We start from the raw sequence: 27843 nt of genomic DNA, 5'->3' as shown, positions 1-27843 counted from the left end.
GAGGCGGAGCAGCAGCTGGCTGCAGGATGCACGAACAGCTGTTACGCTGAAAACAAACCAAACGCACCTTTTTATTGGCGCTAATTAAACCCCGCAACAACGTGCGCGGCGGGCAGGCGCGCGTGCACCGTGTCCAATCGATGCGAAGCTATCGATTAGGCTCGTGGCAGAAGGTGATCGGCAGTTTTCCCGCTCGCGGACGGAGTTTGATGTAAAATGAATCATCAGAGAGAGAGAGAGGAGCTGCTGGGTGGGAGAGACACGGCGCTGATGCTAAGCTAATAGGCTAATAAACGTTATTAACAGCTGACTCAGTGACGCAACATGGACTCTCTGCTCGACTTTGAGGAGTGCATCAAAGACTCACCTGAGTTCAGGTAAGTACACACTGCACCGCCAAGCATGTGCAAACAGCGCATGTGCAGAAGTCCTGACGGTGTTGTGTTTATTTTGTCCAGACTGAAGTTGGAGAACTGCGAGGCGGATGTTTCTGTACTGGAGACACAACTGGACAAGGTACAAGTACTAAGTTACTACAACTACTACTGCTAGTACTGTTACTGCTGCTGCTGCTACAACTACTACAATTACTACTACTGCGACTACTGTTAGTAGGCCTACTTGTAATACTAGTGTACTGTACTTCTGGTAGTACTACTGTAAATACTATTAATACTAATGTTAATACAATTACTGCTGACAGTATTGATATTACTACTGTTAGTACTATTTGTATTTTTACTACTACTACTGTTAGTACTGTTAATACTACTCCTGATATATAATGCTACTGATATTACCACTACTGTTAGTACTACTACTACTGTTAGTATTGTTGGTACTGTAAGTAATACTGCCACTGTTAGTACTGTTAATACTACTGTAAATACCATTATTACTAATGGTAATACTGTTACTATTAATATTACTACTACTGTCCGTACTGTTACCACTAGTACTACTGATATTACTTCTGCTGTTACTGTTGATACTACTACAACTACTTCAACTAATATTGTTACTACTGTAACTAATTCTGCTATTAATACTACTATTGTTACTATTACTGCTACTACTACTACTTCTCTAACTACAACACTACTACTATTATTACTACTACTACTACTTCTCTAACTACAACACTACTATTATTACTACTACTACTAGTTCTGTTACTACAAATACTAATACTGCTTCTAACGGTACTCCTATTACTACTTCTACAGTTACGGTTAAGCACTAGTGCTGTCCCCTTTGCTATGACCAACTCACACTGCTCTACCTCTGTACTGCAGTACTGTAGTTCTGTAGTACTGCAGTACTGCTGCCCCCTATGGCTGAAACTGTTCCTACATCTACAGACGTCTCATGTTTTTTCGTTGTCTTATGAACATGACCTGTGACGAGAGCTTATTGGTCAGTAATCTGTGTCTCCGACCATTCAGGTGATGAAGCTGTGCAGTAAGATGGTGGAGGCAGGACAAGCGTACAACGCAGCTAATCAGCTATTCCTGACCGGCCTGGCTGAACTCTCCATGCACCACAAGAAGGACGGCGTCATCACCGTATGGCGCTTCATGATGCTAATGCTAATCATATAAAAGTTATTGTAATGGATGGATAAAACATCAGCATGCTAGATGTGTGGTGATGCTTTTAGCTGTATAGCTTCACTTAGCTGCTAGCATGGCTGTAGACTTTTAGCCTGGTATATCTTCAAAAGAGAAATAAAACAGAAACATTACATGATTATGAAAATACCAACAATACTGAAATATCACTAGTAACGTACTCCCCAACCCTGAAATATAACTCGTAATGTACTCCCAACCCTGAACTATATATAACTAATAACGTACTCCCCAACCCTGAACTATAGAGCTAACGTACTCCCCAACCCTGAAATATCACTCGTAACGTACTCCCCAACACTGAAATATCACTCGTAACGTACTCCCCAACACTGAAATATAACTCGTAACGTACTCCCCAACCCTGAAATATCACTCGTAACGTACTCCCCAACACTGAAATATCACTCGTAACGTACTCCCCAACCCTGAAATATCACTCGTAACGTACTCCCCAACACTGAAATATAACTCGTAATGTACTCCCCAACCCTGAAATATCACTCGTAAGGTACTCCCCAACACTGAAATATAACTCGTAATGTACTCCCCAACCCTGAACTATATATAACTAATAACGTACTCCCCAACCCTGAAATATAGCTAACGTACTCCCCAACCCTGAAATATAACTCGTAACGTACTCCCCAACACTGAAATATAACTCGTAACGTACTCCCCAACCCTGAAATATCACTCGTAACGTACTCCCCAACACTGAAATATAACTAACGTACTCCCCAACACTGAAATATCACTCGTAACGTACTCCCCAACACTGAAATATAACTCGTAATGTACTCCCCAACCCTGAACTATATATAACTAATAACGTACTCCCCAACCCTGAAATATAGCTAACGTACTCCCCAACCCTGAAATATAACTCGTAATGTACTCCCCAACCCTGAACTATATATAACTAATAACGTACTCCCCAACCCTGAAATATAGCTAACGTACTCCCCAACCCTGAAATATAACTCGTAACGTACTCCCCAACACTGAAATATAACTCGTAACGTACTCCCCAACCCTGAAATATAACTCGTAACGTACTCCCCAACACTGAAATATAACTCGTAACGTACTCCCCAACCCTGAAATATCACTCGTAACGTACTCCCCAACCCTGAAATATCACTCGTAACGTACTCCCCAACACTGAAATATAACTAACGTACTCCCCAACACTGAAATATCACTCGTAACGTACTCCCCAACACTGAAATATAACTCGTAATGTACTCCCCAACCCTGAACTATATATAACTAATAACGTACTCCCCAACCCTGAAATATAGCTAACGTACTCCCCAACCCTGAAATATAACTCGTAATGTACTCCCCAACCCTGAACTATATATAACTAATAACGTACTCCCCAACCCTGAAATATAGCTAACGTACTCCCCAACCCTGAAATATAACTCGTAACGTACTCCCCAACACTGAAATATAACTCGTAACGTACTCCCCAACCCTGAAATATAACTCGTAACGTACTCCCCAACACTGAAATATAACTCGTAACGTACTCCCCAACCCTGAAATATCACTCGTAACGTACTCCCCAACCCTGAAATATAACTCGTAACGTACTCCCCAACCCTGAAATATAACTCGTAACGTACTCCCCAACCCTGAAATATAGCTAACGTACTCCCCAACCCTGAAATATAACTTGTAACGTACTCCCCAACCCTGAAATATAGCTAACGTACTCCCCAACCCTGAAATATAACTCGTAACGTACTCCCCAACACTGAAATATAACTCGTAACGTACTCCCCAACACTGAAATATAACTCGTAACGTACTCCCCAACCCTGAAATATCACTCGTAACGTACTCCCCAACACTGAAATATAACTAACGTACTCCCCAACCCTGAAATATAACTTGTAATGTACTCCCCAACCCTGAAATATCACTCGTAACGTACTCCCCAACACTGAAATATAACTCGTAATGTACTCCCAACCCTGAACTATATATAACTAATAACGTACTCCCCAACCCTGAAATATAACTTGTAACGTACTCCCCAACCCTGAAATATAGCTAACGTACTCCCCAACCCTGAAATATTACTCGTAACGTACTCCCCAACACTGAAATATAACTCGTAACGTACTCCCCAACCCTGAAATATCACTCGTAACGTACTCCCCAACCCTGAAATATAACTTGTAATGTACTCCCCAACCCTGAAATATAACTTGTAACGTACTCCCCAACCCTGAAATATAACTCGTAACGTACTCCCCAACCCTGAAATATAGCTAACGTACTCCCCAACCCTGAAATATAACTTGTAATGTACTCCCCAACCCTGAAATATAGCTAACGTACTCCCCAACCCTGAAATATAACTCGTAACGTACTCCCCAACACTGAAATATAACTCGTAACGTACTCCCCAACCCTGAAATATAACTCGTAACGTACTCCCCAACCCTGAAATATAACTCGTAACGTACTCCCCAACCCTGAAATATCACTCGTAACGTACTCCCCAACCCTGAAATATCACTCGTAATGTACTCCCCAACCCTGAACTATATATAACCAATAATGTACTCCCCAACCCTGAAATATAACTCGTAACGTACTCCCCAACCCTGAAATATCACTCGTAACGTACTCCCCAACCCTGAAATATCACTCGTAACGTACTCCCCAACCCTGAAATATAACTCGTAACGTACTCCCCAACCCTGAAATATAACTCGTAACGTACTCCCCAACCCTGAACTATATATAACCAATAATGTACTCCCCAACCCTGAAATATAGCTAACGTACTCCCCAACCCTGAAATATAACTCGTAACGTACTCCCCAACCCTGAAATATAGCTAACGTACTCCCCGTTACACACAGTCTGCAGTTATGTTGCAGGGTGTTCTCGGAGTGGAGGAAGTGTGTTGAATGCTGGCAGAAGGTCAGCGTCTCAGCTATTTGTTTTGAAAGGTTTCCTACTGTCTTCCTGTTTCCTTCCTCTCAGAACTGTCTGAACCAGTTCAACCAGGGCCTGCAGGAGATGGTCAGCTTCCACACTGTGAGTGAACACACACATCCTGTTTTCTTAGTATGTTCTTTACCTCTACTTGTTTGAGTCACGTTATCAGTGTGTTCAGCTGTAACTGACAAACCTATACAGCAGGGGTATTCAATTAGATTTCAAAGAGGTCTAGTTAGAGAAAATTTCCTGAAGCAAAGGTCCGGAACATCAAAACGACGAACTTGCGTTATCATTCAGTACTATAACCTATAGTTGTATCAACACATGTTTTTAGTCAACAACGGACTGTCAAATCAAATAATATTTCAGTCAGTTTTCACATCAAACTGGAGGGATAATAAATAATAACTATTCAAATAATAAATTCTAAATTTAAGTAAACTAAAGTGCCTAATTTTTAGAAAAAATGTAATAAAAAGTGTAGCTTGAAGTGATGAAGTGCAGTCTTAACCAATTTTATAATAAACATACAAATGAACAGCTGTAATGCCTCCTCTTCTCTTTCATTTCCTCTTACAGAGCTACCACTTTCCTACTTTCTGTTGTTCAGTGAGAAACGTGAGCTCCAGCTAGCATCTAGATCTATGAGATATTCTGGTTTTGAACTGCCCGTGGGAGGAATGTACATGTAAAAATCTGTACATTCTTGATTAAAAGTCATGTGAAATCTCTTTTATCTTTCGTCTCCTCAATTCGCGTGTGTTTCCAAAACGTCTCTGGTGAATCTCGCGGACTCGACTCGCAAGCATCGGTATGCACAGATTTGATTGGCTGAGCAGCGTCACATGAGACGATTGGAGCACATGCGATTGGTCTGTGAGTTTCCTGGTCCTCTAAACCAGTACAGTAAATGCTAGAAAAGCTGCGCGGGTTAAAATAGAAACGCTCCGTCACGAGGTAGTAAGTCTCAATAATAAATGGGCTGTAGGTCGGCGGTCCGCATCCGGACCGCGGTCCGCCTGTTAGTGACCTCTGCTATACAGTGACGAGTAGCAGCAGCAGTACTGTGTTCACCCGTCTGTCTTTTGTCCTCAGATGTTGTTTGATCAGACTCAGAGAGCCATCAGCCAGCAGCTGACCAACCTCTGTACACAGTAGGTCCAAAACACACACACGTTTTTTACAGAGGACACTTTTGAATTGTGTCCTAAATTAAACACGTTTATCAGTTAAGTCAAGAAAGTTGCAGTTTGTCATAAAACTGTTGAAGTATAAGAAGATATATAATTACAAAGACTGCAACCAAAAAAGTTATGACGTCACATGTGACTTTTTCTCTCCATGGCTGAAGCTAATGTTATTGAAACTAACGTCACTGATGCTAACGTTACTGAAGCGTCACTGATGCTAACATTACTGAAGCTAACGTTATTGAAACTAACGTCACTGATGCTAACGTTACTGAAGCGTCACTGATGCTAACATTACTGAAGCTAATGTTATTGAAACTAACATCACTGATGCTAACGTTACTGAAGCGTCACTGATGCTAACATTACTGAAGCTAATGTTATTGAAACTAACATCACTGATGCTAACGTTACTGAAGCTAATGTTATTGAAACTAACGTCACTGATGCTAACGTTACTGAAGCGTCACTGATGCTAACATTACTGAAGCTAACGTGACCTAAGCAGCCGAGTAATAATACAAACACTAATTTCCTTGTGACGATGATGATGCTGATGATGATGATGTGTGTCTGAGGTTCCTGCCCCAGCTGGTGGAGACCAGGAGGGAGTTTGCTCGGATCGGAGAGGATCTGGATACGGCGGCGGTGAAGAACGCTCAGGTGTCTCGCCACAAAGCTGGCGAAGCCGAGCGGGCGAGTCATCTGCTGCTCGCCACACGCAAATGCTATCAACACTTTGCCCTGGACTACTGTCTGCAGGTACGCACGCAGACCAGCACACCTGGGGAAAGGTGTTAACTGAATATCAGCCGCTGAAATATTCTTTCTTTCTTTTCCAGCTCAACACCTTCAAGACTCAGCAGAGACTCGACATCTTAAACTCTGTGAGTTGAGATTTAACTTTATAAACTGTAGTTTAACTTTAGCATAAAGACTGGAAGCAGGGGGAAAGTAGTAGTAAGGGTTGGGTATTGTTTCAGTTTTATTGATTCTGAATCCGGTTCTTATCAGATCTCGGTTCTGGTTCCAACACCTTCACCACAGATCTTGTCAGTGCTCTGTGAGCTTCCTCCTTTTCCCCTTCATGGCTAAAGTGAAAGGAGTCTCTGTACTAGAAGGGCGTCTCTGGGGACTTGTCTCGAAGTAAAATATATATTGAATCATTTGTAGACATCTTTGGTTTCCCTTCAGTATAAAAGGTGAACGTCGGCTCACCTGTGTTTAGTACCTGAGGCATTGTTGCTGTTAGCGTTAGCTGGATCTGGGAGAGCGCTGAAGCGTTCCTTCAGATTCACGCCGTGTTGAAGGAAACGCTTCGTCACGTCGGAGCTGCTTCCTCCCTCGCACTGAACCTCCTGACTGCAGCTGCTGCAGTTTGTTAGTGAAGCTGAGTCAAACTTTGGAGCGTTTGCTGCGGTCCGCCACGGTCCAGGACCGGAACCAGAAGGACTCTCTCCTTCACGCTTTGTTGACGGGACACATGAGGTGACGTTAGGTCGGCGTAGCGGCTGCTGGCAGATCAGAGACACTTGATGGACGGTAAAAGTCTGCAGTTCAGTCAGGAGCTGAGATATGCAGGAAGTCGGGAACCGAGGAGCAGGATCCAAACGCACGAGACTTATCCAATAGTAAAAACTGTTCTAGTACCTTTTCAAAGTACTGATGTGTTTGTTTTTTAGGTGTTCTCCTTCGTCCATGCTCAGTTCACCTTCTTCCACCAAGGCTTCGACCTGCTCAGGGACCTGGAGCCCACCATGAAAACGATGGCAGCCCAGGTCCTGACCTCTGACCCCTTTCTCTGAATTATTAGACATTATTTAGTTCCTCCTCCTCTGCGATCTAACTTCACCTGTGCTTCTCTTTCTGGCCCTCAGCTGTCGCAGTTATCAACAGATTGTGCAGCTAAAAGAAAAGACCTGGAGAACTCACACCTGCTGGTCCAGCAGAGAGTAAGGACTCTTCACCAAACACAGTCAGCTGTTTATTATTCCCATTTTCCTGCTCGGGAGCTCATCTCTCTGTCGGGATCTAAATCTGATGCAAAAACAAATGCATAAAAAGATGGCATGGTTCTTTAGTCAGAGGAGCGTGCATGCTGGGGGATAAATAAGATGTTCAGCTGTAAAGTAAACTGTTAAAACAACAGTTTGCTTTCTTGAATTAGATGTACAGTACAATCTAGCTGCTGGTTAGCTTAGCTTAGCATAAACACTTGAAACAGGGGGAAACAGCTAGCCTGGCTCTGTCCAAAGGTAACAAAGTCCTAGACCCAGCAACACTGATGTTTTGTATGTGTGTGTTAGGATGCTTCCGGAGAGCCATTGGTCAGCCCGTGTCCCGAGAGTGATGACATCATCCAGGGTTACCTCTTCAAACGCTCCAGGAGGAAATCCAAAACCTGGAAGAGGTACAGACATGATTCTACTGGTTTCTACTCTGTGTGCACGTTTAAATAAATCTTCATGTTATAAAACAAAACTTAATTTTAATATTTAAACTTGTTTCAGATGCTGGTTTTCCATCAGAGACAACCAGCTCTTCTACAGGAAGTCACACAAGGTACAATTAAGTGATGACCTTATTGTGAAAACCGCGGCCAGCAGAGGAGAACAACAGCTTGTAAAGTTCTGTTGATGTTGCGTCCCACCACACAGTTTAGGCGGACGGATGTGACAAGGAGGCTCCTTCATGCAGAGCAATGTCACTGCAGAGGGACATGCAGACTTCATTAGCGTCGCCTTTCAAATTGATATGTTATTTGATATATCCTAATTTTAGTAAAATTAATAAAAGTATTAGTCAATCTGGTTTGCATAAACAATTTGATGTTAGCCTATTTCACATCTTTGATTTGGTCCGACTTTTGGTGCTGAAAAACAAACAAAACCACACAAGAACAGAACAGAGAATTTGCAGCTGACGAACAGCAGGATGAAACTTTGTGTTGGTGCTGCAGGAGGAGAACGTGGTTCTGTTCGAGGATCTCCGACTGTGTGCCGTGAAATCTCTGGATCACATCGAGCGGCGGTTCTGCTTTGAGCTGCTCTCCGTTCAGAAGTAAGAGCGTCGTCACATTGACAGAAAGATCATGCAGGTGTTTCTCCACGTTTGTCTGACGGTGTGTTTGTTTTAGATGCTGCGCGCTGCAGGCGGACTCGGAGCAGCTGAAGCAGGCCTGGCTCAGCGCTCTGCAGGGCAGCATCGACCTCGCCTACAGGGAGAGAGCCGCTCAGCTCACACAGGCAGGTTCACGCTCACCGATCCCGCCATTATTCTGATCAGTAAGGCTGTTCAGTGTCATAATGAGAGTTAGTTTAATACCACTCTCATATGTCTGTTAAATATGAAGCCACAGCAAGAAGAGGTCTGTATGTTTGTTTACAGACAGAGCCAGGCTAGCTGTTTCCCCCTGTTTCCAGTCTTTATGCTAAGCTAAGCTAACCAGCTGTTTGTAGCTTTGTAAATCTAAAACCTTCCTCCTCCGTCTGTGTGCAGCCTAAAGAGCTCCCCCCTCTCCAGTTAAGTGGGGACTCCTCACCGGGCCCCCCCGTACACAGGCCGCCGGCGCTGGGCGTGGCCCTCGGGGGTCCCGGGAACCATCAGTGCTGTGACTGTGGGGAGGAGGAGCCTCGCTGGGCCTCCATCAACCTGGGAGTCACCATGTGCATCGAGTGCTCCGGCATACACAGGTGACCCAGGACATGTGACTCAGGACAGGTGACACAGGACAGGTGACACAGGACATGTGACTTAGGACAGGTGACTCAGTACAGGTGCCCAGGACATGTGACCCAGGACAGGTGACTCAGTACAGGTGACCCAGGACATGTGACTCAGGACAGGTGACACAGGACAGGTGACACAGGACAGGTGACTCAGGACAGGTGACCCAGGACATGTGACCCAGGATATGTGACCCAGGACAGGTGACCCAGGACATGTGACTCAGTACAGGTGACTCAGGACATGTGACTCAGTACAGGTGACCCAGGACATGTGACTTAGGACAGGTGACCCAGGACATGTGACTCAGTACAGGTGATCCAGGATATGTGACTCAGTACAGGTGATCCCGGATATGTGACTCAGTACAGGTGACCCAGGACATGTGACTCAGTACAGGTGACCCAGGATATGTGACTCAGTACAGGTGACCCAGAACATGTGACTCAGTACAGGTGACCCAGGACAGGTGACCCAGGACATGTGACTCAGGACAGGTGACCCAGGACATGTGACTCAGTACAGGTGATCCAGGATATGTGACTCAGGACAGGTGACCCAGGACATGTGACTCAGTACAGGTGACCCAGGATATGTGACTTAGGACAGGTGACCCAGGATATGTGACTCAGTACAGGTGACCCAGGATATGTGACTTAGGACAGGTGACCCAAGACAGGTGACTCAGGACAGGTGACTCAGTACAGGTGACCCAGGATATGTGACTCAGTACAGGTGACCCAGGATATGTGACTTAGGACAGGTGACCCAAGACAGGTGACTCAGGACAGGTGACTCAGGACAGGTGACCCAGGACAGGAGACTCAGTACAGGTGACCCAGGATATGTGACTTAGGACAGGTGACCCAAGACAGGTGACTCAGGATATGTGACTCAGTACAGGTGACCCAGGATATGTGACTTAGGACAGGTGACCCAAGACAGGTGACTCAGGACAGGTGACTCAGTACAGGTGACCCAGGATATGTGACTCAGTACAGGTGACCCAGGATATGTGACTTAGGACAGGTGACTCAGGACAGGTGACCCAGGACAGGAGACTCAGAATATGTGACTCAGGACAGGTGACTCAGGACAGGTGACCCAGTACAGCTGACCCAGGACAGGAGACTCAGAATATGTGACTCAGGACAGGTGACCCAGGACAGGAGACTCAGAATATGTGACTCAGGACAGGTGACTCAGGACAGGTGACCCAGTACAGCTGACCCAGGACAGGAGACTCAGAATATGTGACTCAGGACAGGTGACCCAGTACAGCTGACCCAGGACAGGAGACTCAGGATATGTGACTCAGGACAGGTGACCCAGGACATGTGACTCAGTACAGGTGACCCAGGATATGTGACTTAGGACAGGTGACTCAGGACAGGTGACCCAGGATATGTGACTCAGGACAGGTGACCCAGGACATGTGACTCAGTACAGGTGACTCAGTACAGGTGACTCAGTACAGGTGACTCAGGACATGTGACTTAGGACAGGTGACCCAGGACATGTGACTCAGTACAGGTGATCCAGGATATGTGACTCAGTACAGGTGACCCAGGACATGTGACTCAGTACAGGTGATCCAGGATATGTGACTCAGGACAGGTGATCCCGGATATGTGACTCAGTACAGGTGACCCAGGACATGTGACTCAGGACAGGTGACCCAGGACATGTGACCCAGGACATGTGACTCAGTACAGGTGACCCAGGATATGTGACTCAGGACAGGTGACCCAGGATATGTGACTCAGGACAGGTGACCCAGGACATGTGACTCAGGACATGTGACCCAGGACATGTGACCCAGGACATGTGACTCAGGACAGGTGATCCAGGATATGTGACTCAGGACAGGTGACCCAGGACATGTGACTTAGGACAGGTGACCCAGGACAGGTGACTCAGTACAGGTGACCCAGGACATGTGACTTAGGACAGGTGACCCAGGATATGCGACTGAGGACAGGTGACCCAAGACAGGAGACTCAGGATATGTGACTCAGGACAGGTGACCCAGGACATGTGACTCAGTACAGGTGACCCAGGATATGTGACTTAGGACAGGTGACTCAGGACAGGTGACCCAGGATATGTGACTCAGGACAGGTGACCCAGGACATGTGACTCAGTACAGGTGACTCAGTACAGGTGACTCAGTACAGGTGACTCAGGACATGTGACTTAGGACAGGTGACCCAGGACATGTGACTCAGTACAGGTGATCCAGGATATGTGACTCAGTACAGGTGACCCAGGACATGTGACTCAGTACAGGTGATCCAGGATATGTGACTCAGGACATGTGACCCAGGACATGTGACTCAGTACAGGTGATCCAGGATATGTGACTCAGTACAGGTGACCCAGGACATGTGACTCAGTACAGGTGATCCAGGATATGTGACTCAGGACATGTGACCCAGGACATGTGACTCAGTACAGGTGATCCAGGATATGTGACCCAGGACATGTGACCCAGGACATGTGACTCAGTACAGGTGACCCAGGATATGTGACTCAGGACAGGTGACCCAGGATATGTGACTCAGGACAGGTGACCCAGGACATGTGACTCAGGACAGGTGACCCAGGACATGTGACCCAGGACATGTGACTCAGGACAGGTGATCCAGGATATGTGACTCAGGACAGGTGATCCAGGATATGTGACTCAGGACAGGTGACCCAGGACATGTGACTTAGGACAGGTGACCCAGGACATGTGACTTAGGACAGGTGACCCAGGATATGCGACTGAGGACAGGTGACCCAAGACAGGTGACCCAAGACAGGTGACTCAGGACAGGTGACTCAGTACAGGTGACCCAGGATATGTGACTCAGTACAGGTGACCCAGGATATGTGACTCAGTACAGGTGACCCAGGATATGTGACTTAGGACAGGTGACCCAAGACAGGTGACTCAGGACAGGTGACTCAGTACAGGTGACCCAGGATATGTGACTCAGTACAGGTGACCCAGGATATGTGACTTAGGACAGGTGACCCAGGACAGGTGACTCAGTACAGGTGACCCAGGACATGTGACTTAGGACAGGTGACCCAGGACATGTGACTCAGTACAGGTGACCCAGGATATGTGACTTAGGACAGGTGACTCAGGACAGGTGACCCAGGATATGTGACTCAGGACAGGTGACCCAGGACATGTGACTCAGTACAGGTGACTCAGTACAGGTGACTCAGTACAGGTGACTCAGGACATGTGACTTAGGACAGGTGACCCAGGACATGTGACTCAGTACAGGTGATCCAGGATATGTGACTCAGTACAGGTGACCCAGGACATGTGACTCAGTACAGGTGATCCAGGATATGTGACTCAGGACAGGTGATCCCGGATATGTGACTCAGTACAGGTGACCCAGGACATGTGACTCAGGACAGGTGACCCAGGACATGTGACCCAGGACATGTGACTCAGTACAGGTGACCCAGGATATGTGACTCAGGACAGGTGACCCAGGATATGTGACTCAGGACAGGTGACCCAGGACATGTGACTCAGGACAGGTGACCCAGGACATGTGACCCAGGACATGTGACTCAGGACAGGTGACCCAGGATATGTGACTCAGGACAGGTGACCCAGGACATGTGACTCAGGACAGGTGACCCAGGACATGTGACTCAGGACAGGTGACCCAGGACAGGTGACCCAGGACATGTGACTCAGGACAGGTGACCCAGGACATGTGACTCAGGACAGGTGATCCAGGATATGTGACTCAGGACAGGTGATCCAGGATATGTGACTCAGGACAGGTGACCCAGGACATGTGACTTAGGACAGGTGACCCAGGACAGGTGACTCAGTACAGGTGACCCAGGACATGTGACTTAGGACAGGTGACCCAGGATATGCGACTGAGGACAGGTGACCCAAGACAGGTGACCCAAGACAGGTGACTCAGGACAGGTGACTCAGTACAGGTGACCCAGGATATGTGACTTAGGACAGGTGACCCAAGACAGGTGACCCAGGACAGGAGACTCAGTACAGGTGACCCAGGATATGTGACTTAGGACAGGTGACCCAAGACAGGTGACTCAGGACAGGTGACCCAGGACAGGAGACTCAGAATATGTGACTCAGGACAGGTGACCCAGGACAGGTGACCCAGTACAGCTGACCCAGGACAGGAGACTCAGAATATGTGACTCAGGACAGGTGACCCAGGACATGTGACTCAGTACAGGTGATCCCGGATATGTGACTCAGTACAGGTGACCCAGGACATGTGACTCAGTACAGGTGACCCAGGACATGTGACCCAGGACATGTGACTCAGGACAGGTGACCCACGATATGTGACTCAGGACAGGTGACCCACGATATGTGACTCAGGACAGGTGATCCAGGATATGTGACTCAGGACAGGTGACCCAGGACATGTGACTTAGGACAGGTGACCCAGGACATGTGACTCAGTACAGGTGACCCAGGACATGTGACTTAGGACAGGTGACCCAGGATATGCGACTGAGGACAGGTGACCCAAGACAGGTGACTCAGGACAGGTGACTCAGTACAGGTGACCCAGGATATGTGACTCAGTACAGGTGACCCAGGATATGTGACTTAGGACAGGTGACTCAGGACAGATGACCCAGGACAGGAGACTCAGAATATGTGACTCAGGACAGGTGACTCAGGACAGGTGACCCAGTACAGCTGACCCAGGACAGGAGACTCAGGATATGTGACTCAGGACAGGTGACCCAGTACAGCTGACCCAGGACAGGAGACTCAGGATATGTGACTCAGGACAGGTGACCCAGTACAGGTGACCCAAGACAGGTGACTCAGGACAGGTGACTCAGGACAGATGACCCAGGACAGGAGACTCAGAATATGTGACTCAGGACATGTGACTCAGGACAGGTGACCCAGTACAGCTGACCCAGGACAGGAGACTCAGGATATGTGACTCAGGACAGGTGACCCAGTACAGCTGACCCAGGACAGGAGACTCAGGATATGTGACTCAGGACAGGTGACCCAGGACATGTGACTCAGTACAGGTGACCCAGGATATGTGACTTAGGACAGGTGACTCAGGACAGGTGACCCAGGACATGTGACTCAGGACAGGTGACCCAGGACATGTGACTCAGGACATGTGACTCAGGACATGTGACCCAGGATATGTGACTCAGGACAGGTGACTCAGGACAGGTGACCCAGGACATGTGACTTAGGACAGGTGACCCAGGACATGTGACTCAGTACAGGTGATCCCGGATATGTGACTCAGTACAGGTGACCCAGGACATGTGACTCAGTACAGGTGATCCAGGATATGTGACTCAGGACAGGTGATCCCGGATATGTGACCCAGGACATGTGACCCAGGACATGTGACCCAGGACATGTGACCCAGTACAGGTGACCCAGGACAGGTGACTCAGGACAGGTGACCCAGGACAGGTGACTCAGGACAGGTGACCCATGACAGGTTACAGGAGCCATGTGACATAACAATATTTTCTACTGTATTATCTTATAGGGGTTTATTATCTGCAGTATAATATACTTCATGTACTGTATATACTAATATGAATATAACTAATTGGGCTTGTACAACATGACTTTTTCTTTCTTTTATTTTTTACAGGAGCCTGGGTGTTCACCTGTCCAAGGTGCGATCTCTCACTCTGGACTCGTGGGACGCTGAACAGCTGAAGGTAACACACACACACACACACACACACACACAGCCATGTTTACGTCCCTTCAGAGGACATTACATTGACATTAATTAATTTCCCGGAGACTTGAAGCCAGTTAACCCTCGACGGCGAGGACGAGCACGTACATGTGTCTGCGTCGCTCTGCAATTAAACTGCCAAAACACTAGGTGGCAGTGGGGTTTCTATGTTCTACTGTGTTGACGTTTTAGTCTTCTGCTAACTTCAATGGGGGTAAAATGATAATTCTTCTTCTTCAGCTGCTGTGTGTTCTGGGAAATAATGTCATGAACCGGATCTTTGAGGCGAGATGTTCAGAGGAGGGACGAGTCAAACCCAGAACGAACAGCCCGCGGTAAAACCTTACTTTAGCTTTTATTTGATTTTCTACCCTGACATTAGCATCTCGTAAATTAATCAATAATCATTCCCATAACTGATTCTGCTAAACTGCTTGTCGGTGTGAAATAAAGACAAACAAGTAAATAACAGTTTAAGAACAGAATAAACGCTGACGTGAAGCTTCCTGATTTTTTTTTTCTTCTTTATTTTCAGATCGGAGAAAGAGACGTGGATCAGAGAGAAATATGTGGAGAAGAGATTTGTACAGAACGCCATCTCAGACGGAGCTCGTAAGTCCAGCAGTCGCCTGAAGCATCTCAACAGCTGTTGGATCGGGTTGGGCTGCGAATTGCAACCAGCGGCTCATGGTGCATTCACGTGCACCTCAGATGGTCCCATTTCCCCGAGTTGTCAAGTCGTTCTTCTGACTTCAGTGTGTTTATGTGCTCTTAACGTGGACTAGCATTATCAGAGCATTTAAACAACAGGCAAGCATCTAGTTCGCTCTACGTGGACAGCAAACTACCCATTATAACCATATTACACATGACATGTTAGCAAAATATGTATGTGCAGTACATGATTTTGCACGATTTCGAAGTTCTGTATACTTCTTCATGTCACCTGTACACTTTATTTCTCTTTTTGCAATAAAGATTTAAGGAGGAAATGGGACCATCTGAAGAGCACCTGAATGCACCGTGAGCCGCTGGTTGCAATTTGCAACTCTCACCACTAGATGTCGCTAAAACTTCACGGTTCAGATGGACAGAACCCGTCTGAACCGTGAAGTTTTAGTTCTCTGAACGCTTGTGTCTCGGTTTCGGTCGGTTTTTAGATCCATTAAATCCCTCTGATCTGCTGGGGGATTTGATAAACCTGCTTTTTTTGTTCATTATTTTGTTTCTAATCTCCTTTTTTCCATGTGAGCATGTGCAGAACAAACACTGCAGACAGGGAGAGTGCCGCCGTGCACGTTATCAGCTCTGTGTTGACTGATCTGAAAGATAGAAACATGCTAACACCAACACACGGCCTGTTTGGGAACCAGTGTGATTATTAATAAACGACTGTGTGTGATATTGGTATTCAGATGCTGGGCTGCGTTTGTATCGGGCTGCGTTGGCGGGAGATCTGATTGCCATGGCTGCGGCGTTGGCGCAGGGAGCGGAGGTCAACGGGAGCCTAGCCGAGGAGGAGGGACGCACGCCGCTGATAGGAGCTACTGTCGGGGTGAGGAGGCACAAAATATAACGATGCAACAATAATAATATCATACAGTCAGAGAGCCACAGAAAACAGCCAGTTATTGGTACTTAGCCATCACTCTACAAACATTATGGTCTGCTGGTGCTGCCAGGCTCACAGGACTTCCTGTCGCTGTGAGGTTAGCGTTAGTAGAGCCACGAGAGAGAGACAGCTAAGGATAGCTAGGCGTCTCCTTAGCAAAGGTAGCGTCTAAAGGGATTCAGTGCTAACTACCAGCAAGCTAGAATAACTAGCTAGGCTAATAGAGACGGAAACATTCAAAAGAAAAATCGAGATTGTTTTAAAATAACGGCTCACAGTGGAGCAGTGCACCAGTTTGGGGGCTGCTTTTGGACCAAACCCAGCAGGGACCTGGACTCAGAACAGTGGGAGCAAGTCACGTATATCTTTTCCAGCTTGAGCACACTTTCATACGTGGTCTAAATCAGATATCAGTTCGTTTAAAATGCGACTTTTGGACGTCATAGCGGAGTCCATGCAACTCTGACGGCATTCTAGAGCGACCGTCTTCACAGTCCGGCGCTAGCGGGACCTGCGGTGAGCGAAAACATGGAGGACGGCAGTGATGGAGGTAGTAGTCTTCCTGCTCCTCCTTGTTATCATCTGCTCACAAATTCTCTTTCTTCCACCTGAAATCAACTTAAAGATAGATGCTAACCTTTGTGGCCTCCATGTTTACTTCTCTACGACGTGGTCGGTTCACTCTGGAGTCTAATATGGACCTGATTTAGAAAATTACAAACAGTAAATCAATAAAAGAGAAAGAAGATCCACTGCAGGTTTAAAATCAGATTTATACGTCTGCATCGCGTCTACGTGCGTAGCTTACGCTGTAGCCTACAGTGCGCGTTGGTGTCTGTGTCGTTCTGCAATTACACCGTCAAAACGCCAGTTGGCGGTTCACACACAACGCGATAAGCGAATAAACACAACCCGCGATTACTACAGCTTTATGAACCCAAAGAAAACATTTTGCTGTGATTTAATTCCAATAAACGGATCAAACTGATGCTGAAATAGCTGCAACATGATGCCGATTTGTTAAACATATGAATTCATGCTTGTCATGTCTGTCAGCAGGACAACAACTAAAATGTTTGTTTTCTGAATGGAGTTTGGTTCGATCAGGGCTATGCTATGCTAACCTGTTCACAGCAAAGTACGACAGCTGGAATAAAGTTACAGAGACATATTTTCTGAACTCACCAGGTAGTTCAACCTCCTCACCTTCTTCTCTCCAAGTAATGTCCAGTTTTGTCCGGTTTTTATATAAATATGAAGTCGTAGTCCAGCAGAGCTCTGACACTAACAACAACAGTGGAACCTGATGTGAACGGAAGCTGCTGAGAAGCTCCAGTGAAGATAAATCAAGTTTTAATGTAGCTAATTTAATAAAAGCAGTTAACTCTGAGCTCCTCCTGCGGGTAAACGATGTAGCTATCCAGACCAACTTCGGGGGTTTATTTGTCCGAAAGCTGCAGCTACTTTTTGAAACAAGTCGCGGGGGTTGAGACACTCAAAAATATTGATCCACCGTGTTACAGCCACTTCACTGGCCACTCGTAAAATTGACTTTTAAGACCGGAGCACTTCCGGTAGGCTCGGAGGAAATGCGTTGCCATCAAGCAGACCAATCACAGTTCTCGCGGTCCGTGTCGCAGCGACATGTAGATACATTTTCAGGGAGGTTCACGACAAGCTCTGGCGTAGTGTACGGCGGCGTACATTCAACGCTGAGGTATAACTCAGCATGAAGGTGTTCACTTGTGCTGGTTGTGTTTCTCGTTGCTGCCTGCAGGGGTCGCTGTTGGCCTGCGAGTTCCTGCTGCTGAACGGGGCAAATGTCAACCACCGAGACCTGAGAGGACAGGGAGCGCTGCACGCCGCTGCCACCGCTGGACATACCGGGTAAACACACACACACACACACACACACACACAGAGTTTAAATAAACTGGAATAATCAATGCTGATGTTCATTGGCCGCTGTAGACAGGTGTGTCTGCTGCTGAAGAGAGGAGCCAATCAGTACGCTGTAGACGAGCGAGGACAGGACCCATTGGCCATCGCTGTGGAAACAGCCCACGCTGACATCGTCACACTGTGAGTCGTCAATGGAGGCAGGCGAGCTACTGCTGCTGCTAGCGAGTAGACGATCACATCACGATTATTTTTAGAACTTTCTGGAAATATTCAAAAAGTATTGATACCTATTCATCATGAGCTGGACTCAAAGATCTAAGACTTTCTCTATGAACTGGATATTTTGGAGTGACCTTTTATTGTGGCCACCCCACACCTTAGTCAATCCCGATGCATCTTGATATGCGACACCTGTGAGGTGGATGGATTATCTCGGCAAAGGAGAAGTGCTCACTAACACAGATTTTGACAGATTTGTGAACAATATTTGAGAGAAATAAGCCTTTTGTGCACATAGAGAAAGTCTCAGATCTTTGAGTTCAGCCAAAGTCCTTTTAGGCAAGTCGTGCCACTCGGCAGCCATCTTGGCAATACTTCCGGGGTGCTATTTCAGACTAACAAGACCAGGGCCCGTATTACAGAAACCTTAAGTCTGAAGTTAAGACAGGAAGAGTCTAAGATGGGATTTTTCTCAATTTGGTATTACAGAGGGAATTTCTGACTAACTTTAATCCTGTCTTATCTTCCTTCATCCTATCTCAGGTTAAGAAATCCTAAACATCAGTGATCAACTTGTCTGTTACCTAGCAACCGAGTTAAACGGCTTTTAAGCGCTGTTTTTTGGTGTTTTTTTTAATGAAACATAAACTGGAAATGGAGCAGAAACAACAACTATCACTGAACTTCAAATCACATGACTTAGAGGTGTTGGTAACCTCTGTCGAGAAATATAAATTCCAGTAACACTGAAATCGGGATATCTAAGAGGGGGGGGGGGGGGGCGCTAACACAGCGGACACAGTCTCCGCCGCATATCCGGCATCCAGCGGAGCGCTGATGCTGTCAAAAAGAAAAGAAAATAATAATAAAGAGAAAAGCAGCGGCGTTGGCTCCTCCTCCCTCACTGACCCCGGCAGAAACCCCAACTCTGCTCGGGAAAGTATTAATAAAGTTAATAATAAAGGCTGCGGGCTGACGTCAGCATGTTTTTCATGTATTTCTTGAATTTAACGATCTCCTCCAATCAAACAGCTGCATCAGGATCCTTTTGTTCCATCAAGCCTTCACACTATGTTTTATAATGAGACGTTATCCAGCGTCACATCGCCGACAGCCTTTCTGCTAACGAGGGTTCGGTCATCAAACACATCGGTAGAATCAGTTATTAAGTTCGGCCTGTTGACATTTTGTTGATCTTGTGAAAGCAGTAAAAGAGCAGCTACCTGGTGGAAAAGTAAAGTTAGGACAGCTCAACAGTTAAGATGTAATGAAGTCAGGACGCTTCTGTGAAACACTTCCTGTCTAAAGTTAGGAAAGGATCACTGACTCAGGAACTGTTAATCTGTAACGGCCTAAATCAGTTCCTAACCCTTATTACCGTGGTTACTGAATGAATGGGGAGAGATCCACAACTGCACTTTTACTGGTCACTGGGACAAAAAAATACATGAATAGAATCAGCAGTAAAATCTGATAAAAATGGCTAATTTGCCCCAAAATAAGGTTTAAATGCGTTTTTCCCGATCGATTATACTTCTACTACGCATGTGTCACCATTTAGAAGTAACACGGACCCTTACGTCAGTGGAACCACACGATTGGCTGAAATATGTTTCCCGCTTTCGCTGTTGTTTTGTAATTTTGTTCAGTGTAAATTAAACTTTTTGTTTGCATTAACATTAAAATAATAACAGCAGATACTATTATGTAAATATATTGAACCATATCAAATCTGCATTAAAAGCAAATAACAATTTACATACACACTTTTACAACTAATTCAACTGCCAGACGACTGAATTCGATCGATTATGATCAATGAATGATTATTATTGTTTGTTTGTATAATAATAATACTTTTTTTTGCAATTCACAAATGTCAAAAATCAGTCATCTAAATGTTAATTGATAACATGATGTTGTTGGATCTCGACACAAGACGGTCACAAAACAGCATTACGGAGTATTTACGCATTTACGCTAAACACAGAAATTTATATGAGACACAAGTACACAGAAGTGCTAATAAACAGTATAAACTACAGCTTTCACTAACTGTTGATTCTCGGAGCAGCCATCTCAGATTGGAAATCCGACTTAAGGTGGTGGTACATCCTCGAAATGCCGACTTCCCAGTACAACTGGAACGCACCATCAGACTTCTGGTCCGGAAGCTGAGCAGGGCTGGATTATCTCCGCAGGTACCGTTAGTCAGTATAGCCTATTAAAGACCCCCACGAAGCTCAGATTAAAACTCGAACCCTGCCCGTTACTCAAAAACAAGATGCGCCGTCAGCAGGTGAAGCGGTAAGACAGAAGACAACAGGCAAATATAAGCAGCGAATGGGTTTGGCTAACGCAGGCTGTCTATTTAGCTAAACCGTTGCCTTTTATTGAAACACGTTCAACTGTTCATAAAGTGCTCGTCAATGTCACTTTGTGAACAGATGGAGCATCGTCCTGCATAAATAGTTATGATTATTGATGCATTAGTAGGCTACTTAAAGCTAAAGTTAGAGACTAACTAATGAATAAAAAACGCCAAAATGAAACAGCTTTAACTGGAATTATTATTATAATAGTGGGAAGCTACTGTATATACTGTACTATTATACGAAATCATTATGAATATAGTAACATCATACAAATAATTTATTAATATCAAACTAACAGCTTACTATTATATTAACAATAGACTTTTAATATAATGTTATATAATAATAATAGTGAGTGTATTAGCATAATATTATAATATTATGCTAATACACTCATTTATACTAGCTCCTCCTCCAGGTTGTGGATGGATCCTCTGCAGCAGACAGATGTAGATTTAGAACATCTATATCTTGTTCTATTTAGATGTTGTTATATTTTTGACTAAAGTTCTTGTTATAAAAATTTACATAAAACCCTTTTAAAGCGAGTGTTACAGCTCAAAGTGGCGCTGCAGTCTTAAAATATGTTGAAAAGGTTTTAAAAAGGATTGAATTTTACTTCCAGTATATACCCTGATAAAGTAGTGGGTGATGGTACGAAGATGACTCATTAGATTAGAAATGTTGCCCCTTTCGCAGCGATTCAAGTTTTCCGTCAGCACGTCTATAACAAACAAACGACCACTTTAGTCCTCTCTGGCGCGCTGTCACCATGTTGTCATTGATCAAAACAAACCCATGTCGATGCGGCGCAGGTTTTTCAGACTGTCGCTAACTTGACTTGATGCTGGACGGTATTTACTGTGAGTTTTTCCAGTGCGCGGTAATCAGACACGGTTATCACGAACATTTAAATTTGTAACGGCAAAACTAACCTTTGGGAATTTGACCGTGTTTTATCATTAAACTGGTAACCGTTTCATCCCTAGCATCCACCAAACAAATAAAAATGATGAAACGACGGATAAAGATGTTGTGAAATTAGTAAACTGTGATTATTGTTGATGTTTCAGACTGCGGATGGCCAGGATGAACGAAGAGATGAGGGATTCAGAAGGAGTCTTTGGAGCTGTGGGTCAGTACACATTTATATAACATACTGTATGGACTGTAAATACATATACTGTGTGTATAAATCTAGACGGGTTTCTGTGCAACTTCACCACCAAGATGCAACCAGGGGTCAGGAAGCAGAACTCTGTCCTCGCAGAGCATCGGTTTAAACGGCACATGTAGCTGCAGTGTTGGGCAAATTACTCAGAAATTGTAATGACTTACTTTTTACTTATTACTCATTTAAAAAGTAAATATTACTTTACTTATTACTGGGTATCAAAACAAAATAGTCACGTTACTCGTTCTGTTAAAATTACTTTCCACCTCCGTCCTTAAAAGTGACAGAAACCTGTTCAGCAGCGCGTTTTAGAAATGAATCCACTTTACTGGAACAATAATGAACCTGAGGAGGCAACAAGCAGCCGGACTGAAACACTGCAGCCTCTCAGAGGATGCTGCATCAGACAGGCTGTTTAAAACTAATAAAAAACAAAGCAGAGCCCTCCTGACTTTTTAAACTGATCGCGTCCTCATAACAGCAACAATGAGGAGGATTTTTACGAAGCATTACATTTTTAATGCCACTGACATTTAAAAAAATCAAGCAAGCGTCTCGACTTTTAAAGTAACGTTACTGTTTTGCACATGTATTTAAAAGAGAAGTATTCAGTGCTTTTACAAAACACAACACACTGATTAACGCCGCTCCGTCCAGCCGAGTGGAGGCTTCACTGGCAGCAACGTCAGCAGCCGGAGTTTCTCTCTACAGGCCAAGTTTCACGTTTCTTAGCAGATGCTTCAATACAAAATTGTTTGCGGACCTGCAGCGCGGCCGTGCTGTTATGTTAATATCCAAAATGAAAAGATCCAACTCTGAAATGGCAGTTTATTATTAAGTCAACAAGAATTTCCAAACTATGTGTAATCTACGTTTCAGCGGTTGACTGCGGTCTTCTGACCGGCTACCGAAGCGTTTTGCCCCCTGGCTGCGCATCCAGCAGTGTTTGTATACAAGAAACCCGTCTATATACTGTGTATATAAATATAGACTCACCTGTATATATTACGACCCTGGTCTCCACTCAGGAGACGACGAGACGTTTCAGGACATCTTCCGTGACTTCAGCGACATGGCGTCACACGACCCGGACAGACTCACCAGACGGCAGTTCAGCCGGGGGGGAGAGGAAGAGGAGGAGGCGGCGGCGACGGAAGATGGAGGAGGAGAAATGGTGAACAGCAAACACCATGTTGAAAAGACGTCAGAATGACCCGCTGGACCGCAGACGCTCTGTAGACCACTGGAACCGCCTGAAACGGCAACTTTAATGTTTAGAAGAGTCAACCGACAGCTGACGTCTAAAAACCTGCTGAACATATAGGATGTAATAATACGGTGTAGTATATAAATATAACAGTGTTAGTACACACATACTTTATATGTACAGTTACTGCGGTGACAGAGGAGGAGCTAATGTTTACTTTTATCAGAAATTAATCTGCAGATCATTCTCTCCGTTCATCGTTTTGGTCCCTCAAATTTCAGAAAATAGTGACTGGATCTGTCCAGAATGGGAACATGTTCACTATCGTGTTAGAAAGCAGAAGAAATGAATCATTTTTCCACCACTGGCCCGTCAGAGTTTAGTGGCCCCCGGGGGATAAAATAAAATAAAAAACGTTTTCACAACACTTTATTAATCGTACAAACATTGTAACGATTTTAATTTTCTTCTTATAATTTACATTTATTCATGTAGCTGACGCTTTTATCCAAAGCCTATACATAAATACTATACAAGGCTCACAGCTGGGGATTGAACCCGGGTCTCTCACACCAAAGGCAGGCGTCTTATCCACTGCGCCATCACCACCTAGTCACATATTTCAAATTTACATGTTTTGATGTGAGTCTCTTGCTGTTTGTTTCCGCATATTTAAAAACACAAAGGTAAAGGAGGGACATGTCGCAGATATCGATTGGCGTTTACAGTAGCCAGTAGCTGAATGTGCGTTATGCCCCCGCCACCCCGGCATGCAGACTCACCATGATGTGGACCGGTTCCAGCTCCCAGTGAGTGAACACAGCAGCCGGACCGGGACCGACAGAAGCCAGTTTGACGACAGGAAATACAGCACCGAGGTGGTTTTCTTGCCGGGTCCGCAAAGCTGCAAGCTGCAATGCTAACAGAGCTAACTAGCTACAGATACAGACAGATAATGTAGCCTACGGTTAGCAGCAACCCTGCCTCACTTCACCTGAAGGAGGAACCTTTTTAGTTCACACGCGTCCTCGCGACATTATGCTAGCGTAGCTCCCCCCTGCTGGACGTCTTACTGCTCAGTGGAATGTTGCATCATGGGAGAACCGCGTCCGACAACTGCAGTTCCCACAAATAGATTTTAAATTTGAATGCACAGTAAGACAGTAAACATGGTGAACATTATACCTGCTAAACATCAGCATGTTGTTGTTGTTGAGGCATTAGCGTTTAGCTCACATATTCCCTCAGAAAACAAAGTGAATTTTCGACACGCGTTTGACCTCTGATTTTTTTGTGTTCTCGTTACTCATGCCCGCGATATTTGCTCTTAATACAGCAATATGGACCCAAAATAAACATTTCGATGTGATTTAGTTGCAATAAACGGGTCAAAATTATGCCGAAATAATGAAATTATGATGCTGAAATGTTTAACATTTCCTGCTTTGTCAGGTCCGTCTGCAAGATGACAAGCAAACAGTTTTTAAAATGCTTATTTTCTGAATGGAGTTTGGATCAGTCAGTGCTGTGCTATGAGCTCTGGGTGCCCATAGACAGCTACATTAACAACAGTGGAGGTCGGAAACTCACTGCCGCAGACAGGTTCAGAAGCGTGAATGAAGATCCCCAAATTTAAAAACATTATCCGCCAACAAACAGCTCCGGATCAGAGCAGAATGCGGCGCCACCCCCGAGCCTCGCCTCCACAGCTCCCCATCACTTTTCAACACGGAACACGAGTTTCGCTTCCTTTGTGATCACGCGGTTGGTTGGGTTACATTTCTGTTTACAGACAGATTAAACAAATAATATTTTTACGTGTTATTCAGCGAGCTTCAGACAGCCGGGCCAGCTGTCTCCACAGTCCTTATGCTAAGCTATATCGTCATTTCAGCGCTACATAACCGTAAATACTCACATTGTTACCGTGATCATTGTTTCAATGAATTCAGTTACTGTCAAAACTTCGTACCTGTTTAACACCTCTGATGATGTCATGAGGGAGGCGGTCAGTGTGTGCAGTTTAATAAAAGCATTATTATTATTAACACGTGAATAACTCAGGTCAGCAATGTGTCTGAGATCCTGAAGCACATTGTGGACGGTGGTGAAAGCTCTGGCAACAGCTCAGAAAACAGGAAGTACTGCGGCAGCCATTCACTGTAGTTATATTAAGTAATCATCTCTCTGTTTTAACGTGTTAGTGGCGGGGTCTGCCATTCATTCAGATTGCAGGTTCACTGTTTGTAATTTGATTTCACAGATACCAGCTTCAACCAAACTTGCTGTAAATTTTGACAGAATTTACAAAAAGAGGACGAGGCAAGATAACGTCATTTAAAGAGCTACAGTCGAATCTTGAACAACGGTGTTTGTTGATTTTATGTGTTCATGTGAGGAAGGTTACAGCCTCCTAATCGCTCTGCACAACAGGGAAATCCTTTTTTGCGATATATTTTTTTCAATTTGAACAAGAAAACCTATCTGAAAATCTGAAAAAGTTGGATTAGCTTACTGCTAATTAGAGCCCGACCGATGACAATTTAAAAAATTAGACCGATCTGTCAATCATGTTGGTGTCGTTGCATAGTTTGTCCACCAGAGGGCGCTCTACAACATGTGTTTGAAATGTCACACAACACAGTTGTACCATTTAAAAAGTCTATTTTTAAATTGCAGTATGTCGTGTTGTCTTGATGTCTCATATCGACACAAAACAAATGTTGGGGAGAATCTTTGTTTACGTGTTTCTGAAAAGAAGAAAAACAAAAAGGTTATCGGCCGATATATCGGAATATTGGATTTTACAAAAACCCTCATATCAAAATCTGTACGACGTTTCTGATTTGGTAGTTAACGGAAACTCGGGTCCAGATTAAAAACCCCAATGCCTAGAGCCTCAAATCTGGACTAGATAAACTTTGTCCTTTTTTCAATTTTCACAGATAGAATAAAGGTTTCACAAATCTGAAACTGCGCTAGGCAAAGTGGTTTGTGATCTGGACCCGTTTCTCTAACTGCCTGATCAGAAGCTAACTTCAGCGTTGTGAAATCGCTATCTGTCAGGCTCTACTGCTAATGCTAACCCAACATTTCCTACTGCTGCTGCTTCATATTAAAACACTTCAACTGGCTTTTATTGTGAAGCAGCCACAGGAAGTACAATGTTTTCGTCACGTAGGTCAGCGCTGACCGCCACCGTTGTGTGTCACTGAAACCTGGATTTAATTTTAGAACACACAAGAGCTCAAAACCTGCTTAGCATTAGCTTAGCATAATTTACAAGGTGCCACCCCCAACAGTTGTTAACTCTACTAAAAATCGATGCAGCAGAACCAGAGATCTGTTTTTAATCCCACACGTTCGTAACAATGTGGCATGTACATTACCCACAATGCAACTGGGCCACCGGCAGTTGGGCTTATCAATCAGGTCAAAACTGTGATGATCAATCAGGTCAAACGGACAGTGACACTGTTGCCCGTCAGCTGATGGCGAACCCCGCCACCAACAGTTAAAACTACACAGAGGAATAATACAAGCGTGTAAAAACGTTAAACGGCGATTTTAAATAGAATTGAAACGTGGTTTGGTTTCGTGAAATCTTCCCAGATAGTAAGACTTCGCCATCTGCTGCTGACAGAAAGTGATCAGAAAGGGATTTGATGATTAGCTGCTGCTGCTGCTGACAGAAAGTGTTTTGCTTTTTCCTGGTGTTGTGATCAGAAAGGGATTTGATGATTAGCTGCTGCTATCTGTTTTATCAATGAGCCACAGAAAACGTTCGCTGAGAGTCTTGAGTGAAGACTGACGTGGACCAACAGGCTGTAAAGACCGAGTCCAGCCCTGAAGCAGAACTCTTCAACGTCACATCGGGTTTTCACTGGCAGCTATTTATTGACTAGTGTTGATTTTTTTTTTTTTTGAGCCTCAGACCTGCTGAAAACCTCATTTCAAAACGTGTTCTGAGTTTTTATGCCCTGAGTTCAGACTGAAGGAACAGGAAGACTTCAGGAGAGGACTTTCCTTGACATTTCATTCCACACTGTTAATGATGTGATGCTAATAAAACCTCTTAATACACGTTGATGTC

General features: G+C 45.0%; 1 protein-coding gene across 1 annotated transcript; it reads left to right on the top strand.

The window, feature by feature from the left end:
• The first annotated feature begins 11 nt into the window (after window positions 1-11).
• Window positions 12-27837, top strand: zgc:162872 (BAR_ACAPs and ArfGap_ACAP domain-containing protein). Its single transcript, XM_038692623.1, has 22 exons — window positions 12-377; window positions 459-516; window positions 1446-1565; window positions 4641-4694; window positions 5694-5752; window positions 6367-6550; window positions 6631-6675; window positions 7471-7566; window positions 7666-7740; window positions 8095-8198; window positions 8299-8350; window positions 8748-8848; window positions 8925-9033; window positions 9287-9480; window positions 15169-15238; window positions 15502-15596; window positions 15797-15873; window positions 16677-16816; window positions 18651-18760; window positions 18845-18955; window positions 22443-22504; window positions 23572-27837. Exons 1-22 carry the CDS (start codon window positions 325-327, stop codon window positions 23754-23756), a joined length of 2154 nt encoding a protein of 717 aa, XP_038548551.1. The 5' UTR covers window positions 12-324; the 3' UTR covers window positions 23757-27837.
• The last annotated feature ends 6 nt before the right edge of the window (window positions 27838-27843 follow it).

Source organism: Micropterus salmoides, unplaced genomic scaffold (genome assembly GCF_014851395.1).
Source record: "Micropterus salmoides isolate LMB-PRFRI ecotype aquatic unplaced genomic scaffold, ASM1485139v1 Ms_hic_scaffold_3, whole genome shotgun sequence".
Taxonomy (NCBI): domain Eukaryota; kingdom Metazoa; phylum Chordata; class Actinopteri; order Centrarchiformes; family Centrarchidae; genus Micropterus; species Micropterus salmoides.
This window is presented reverse-complemented; position numbering and strand designations above follow the sequence as displayed.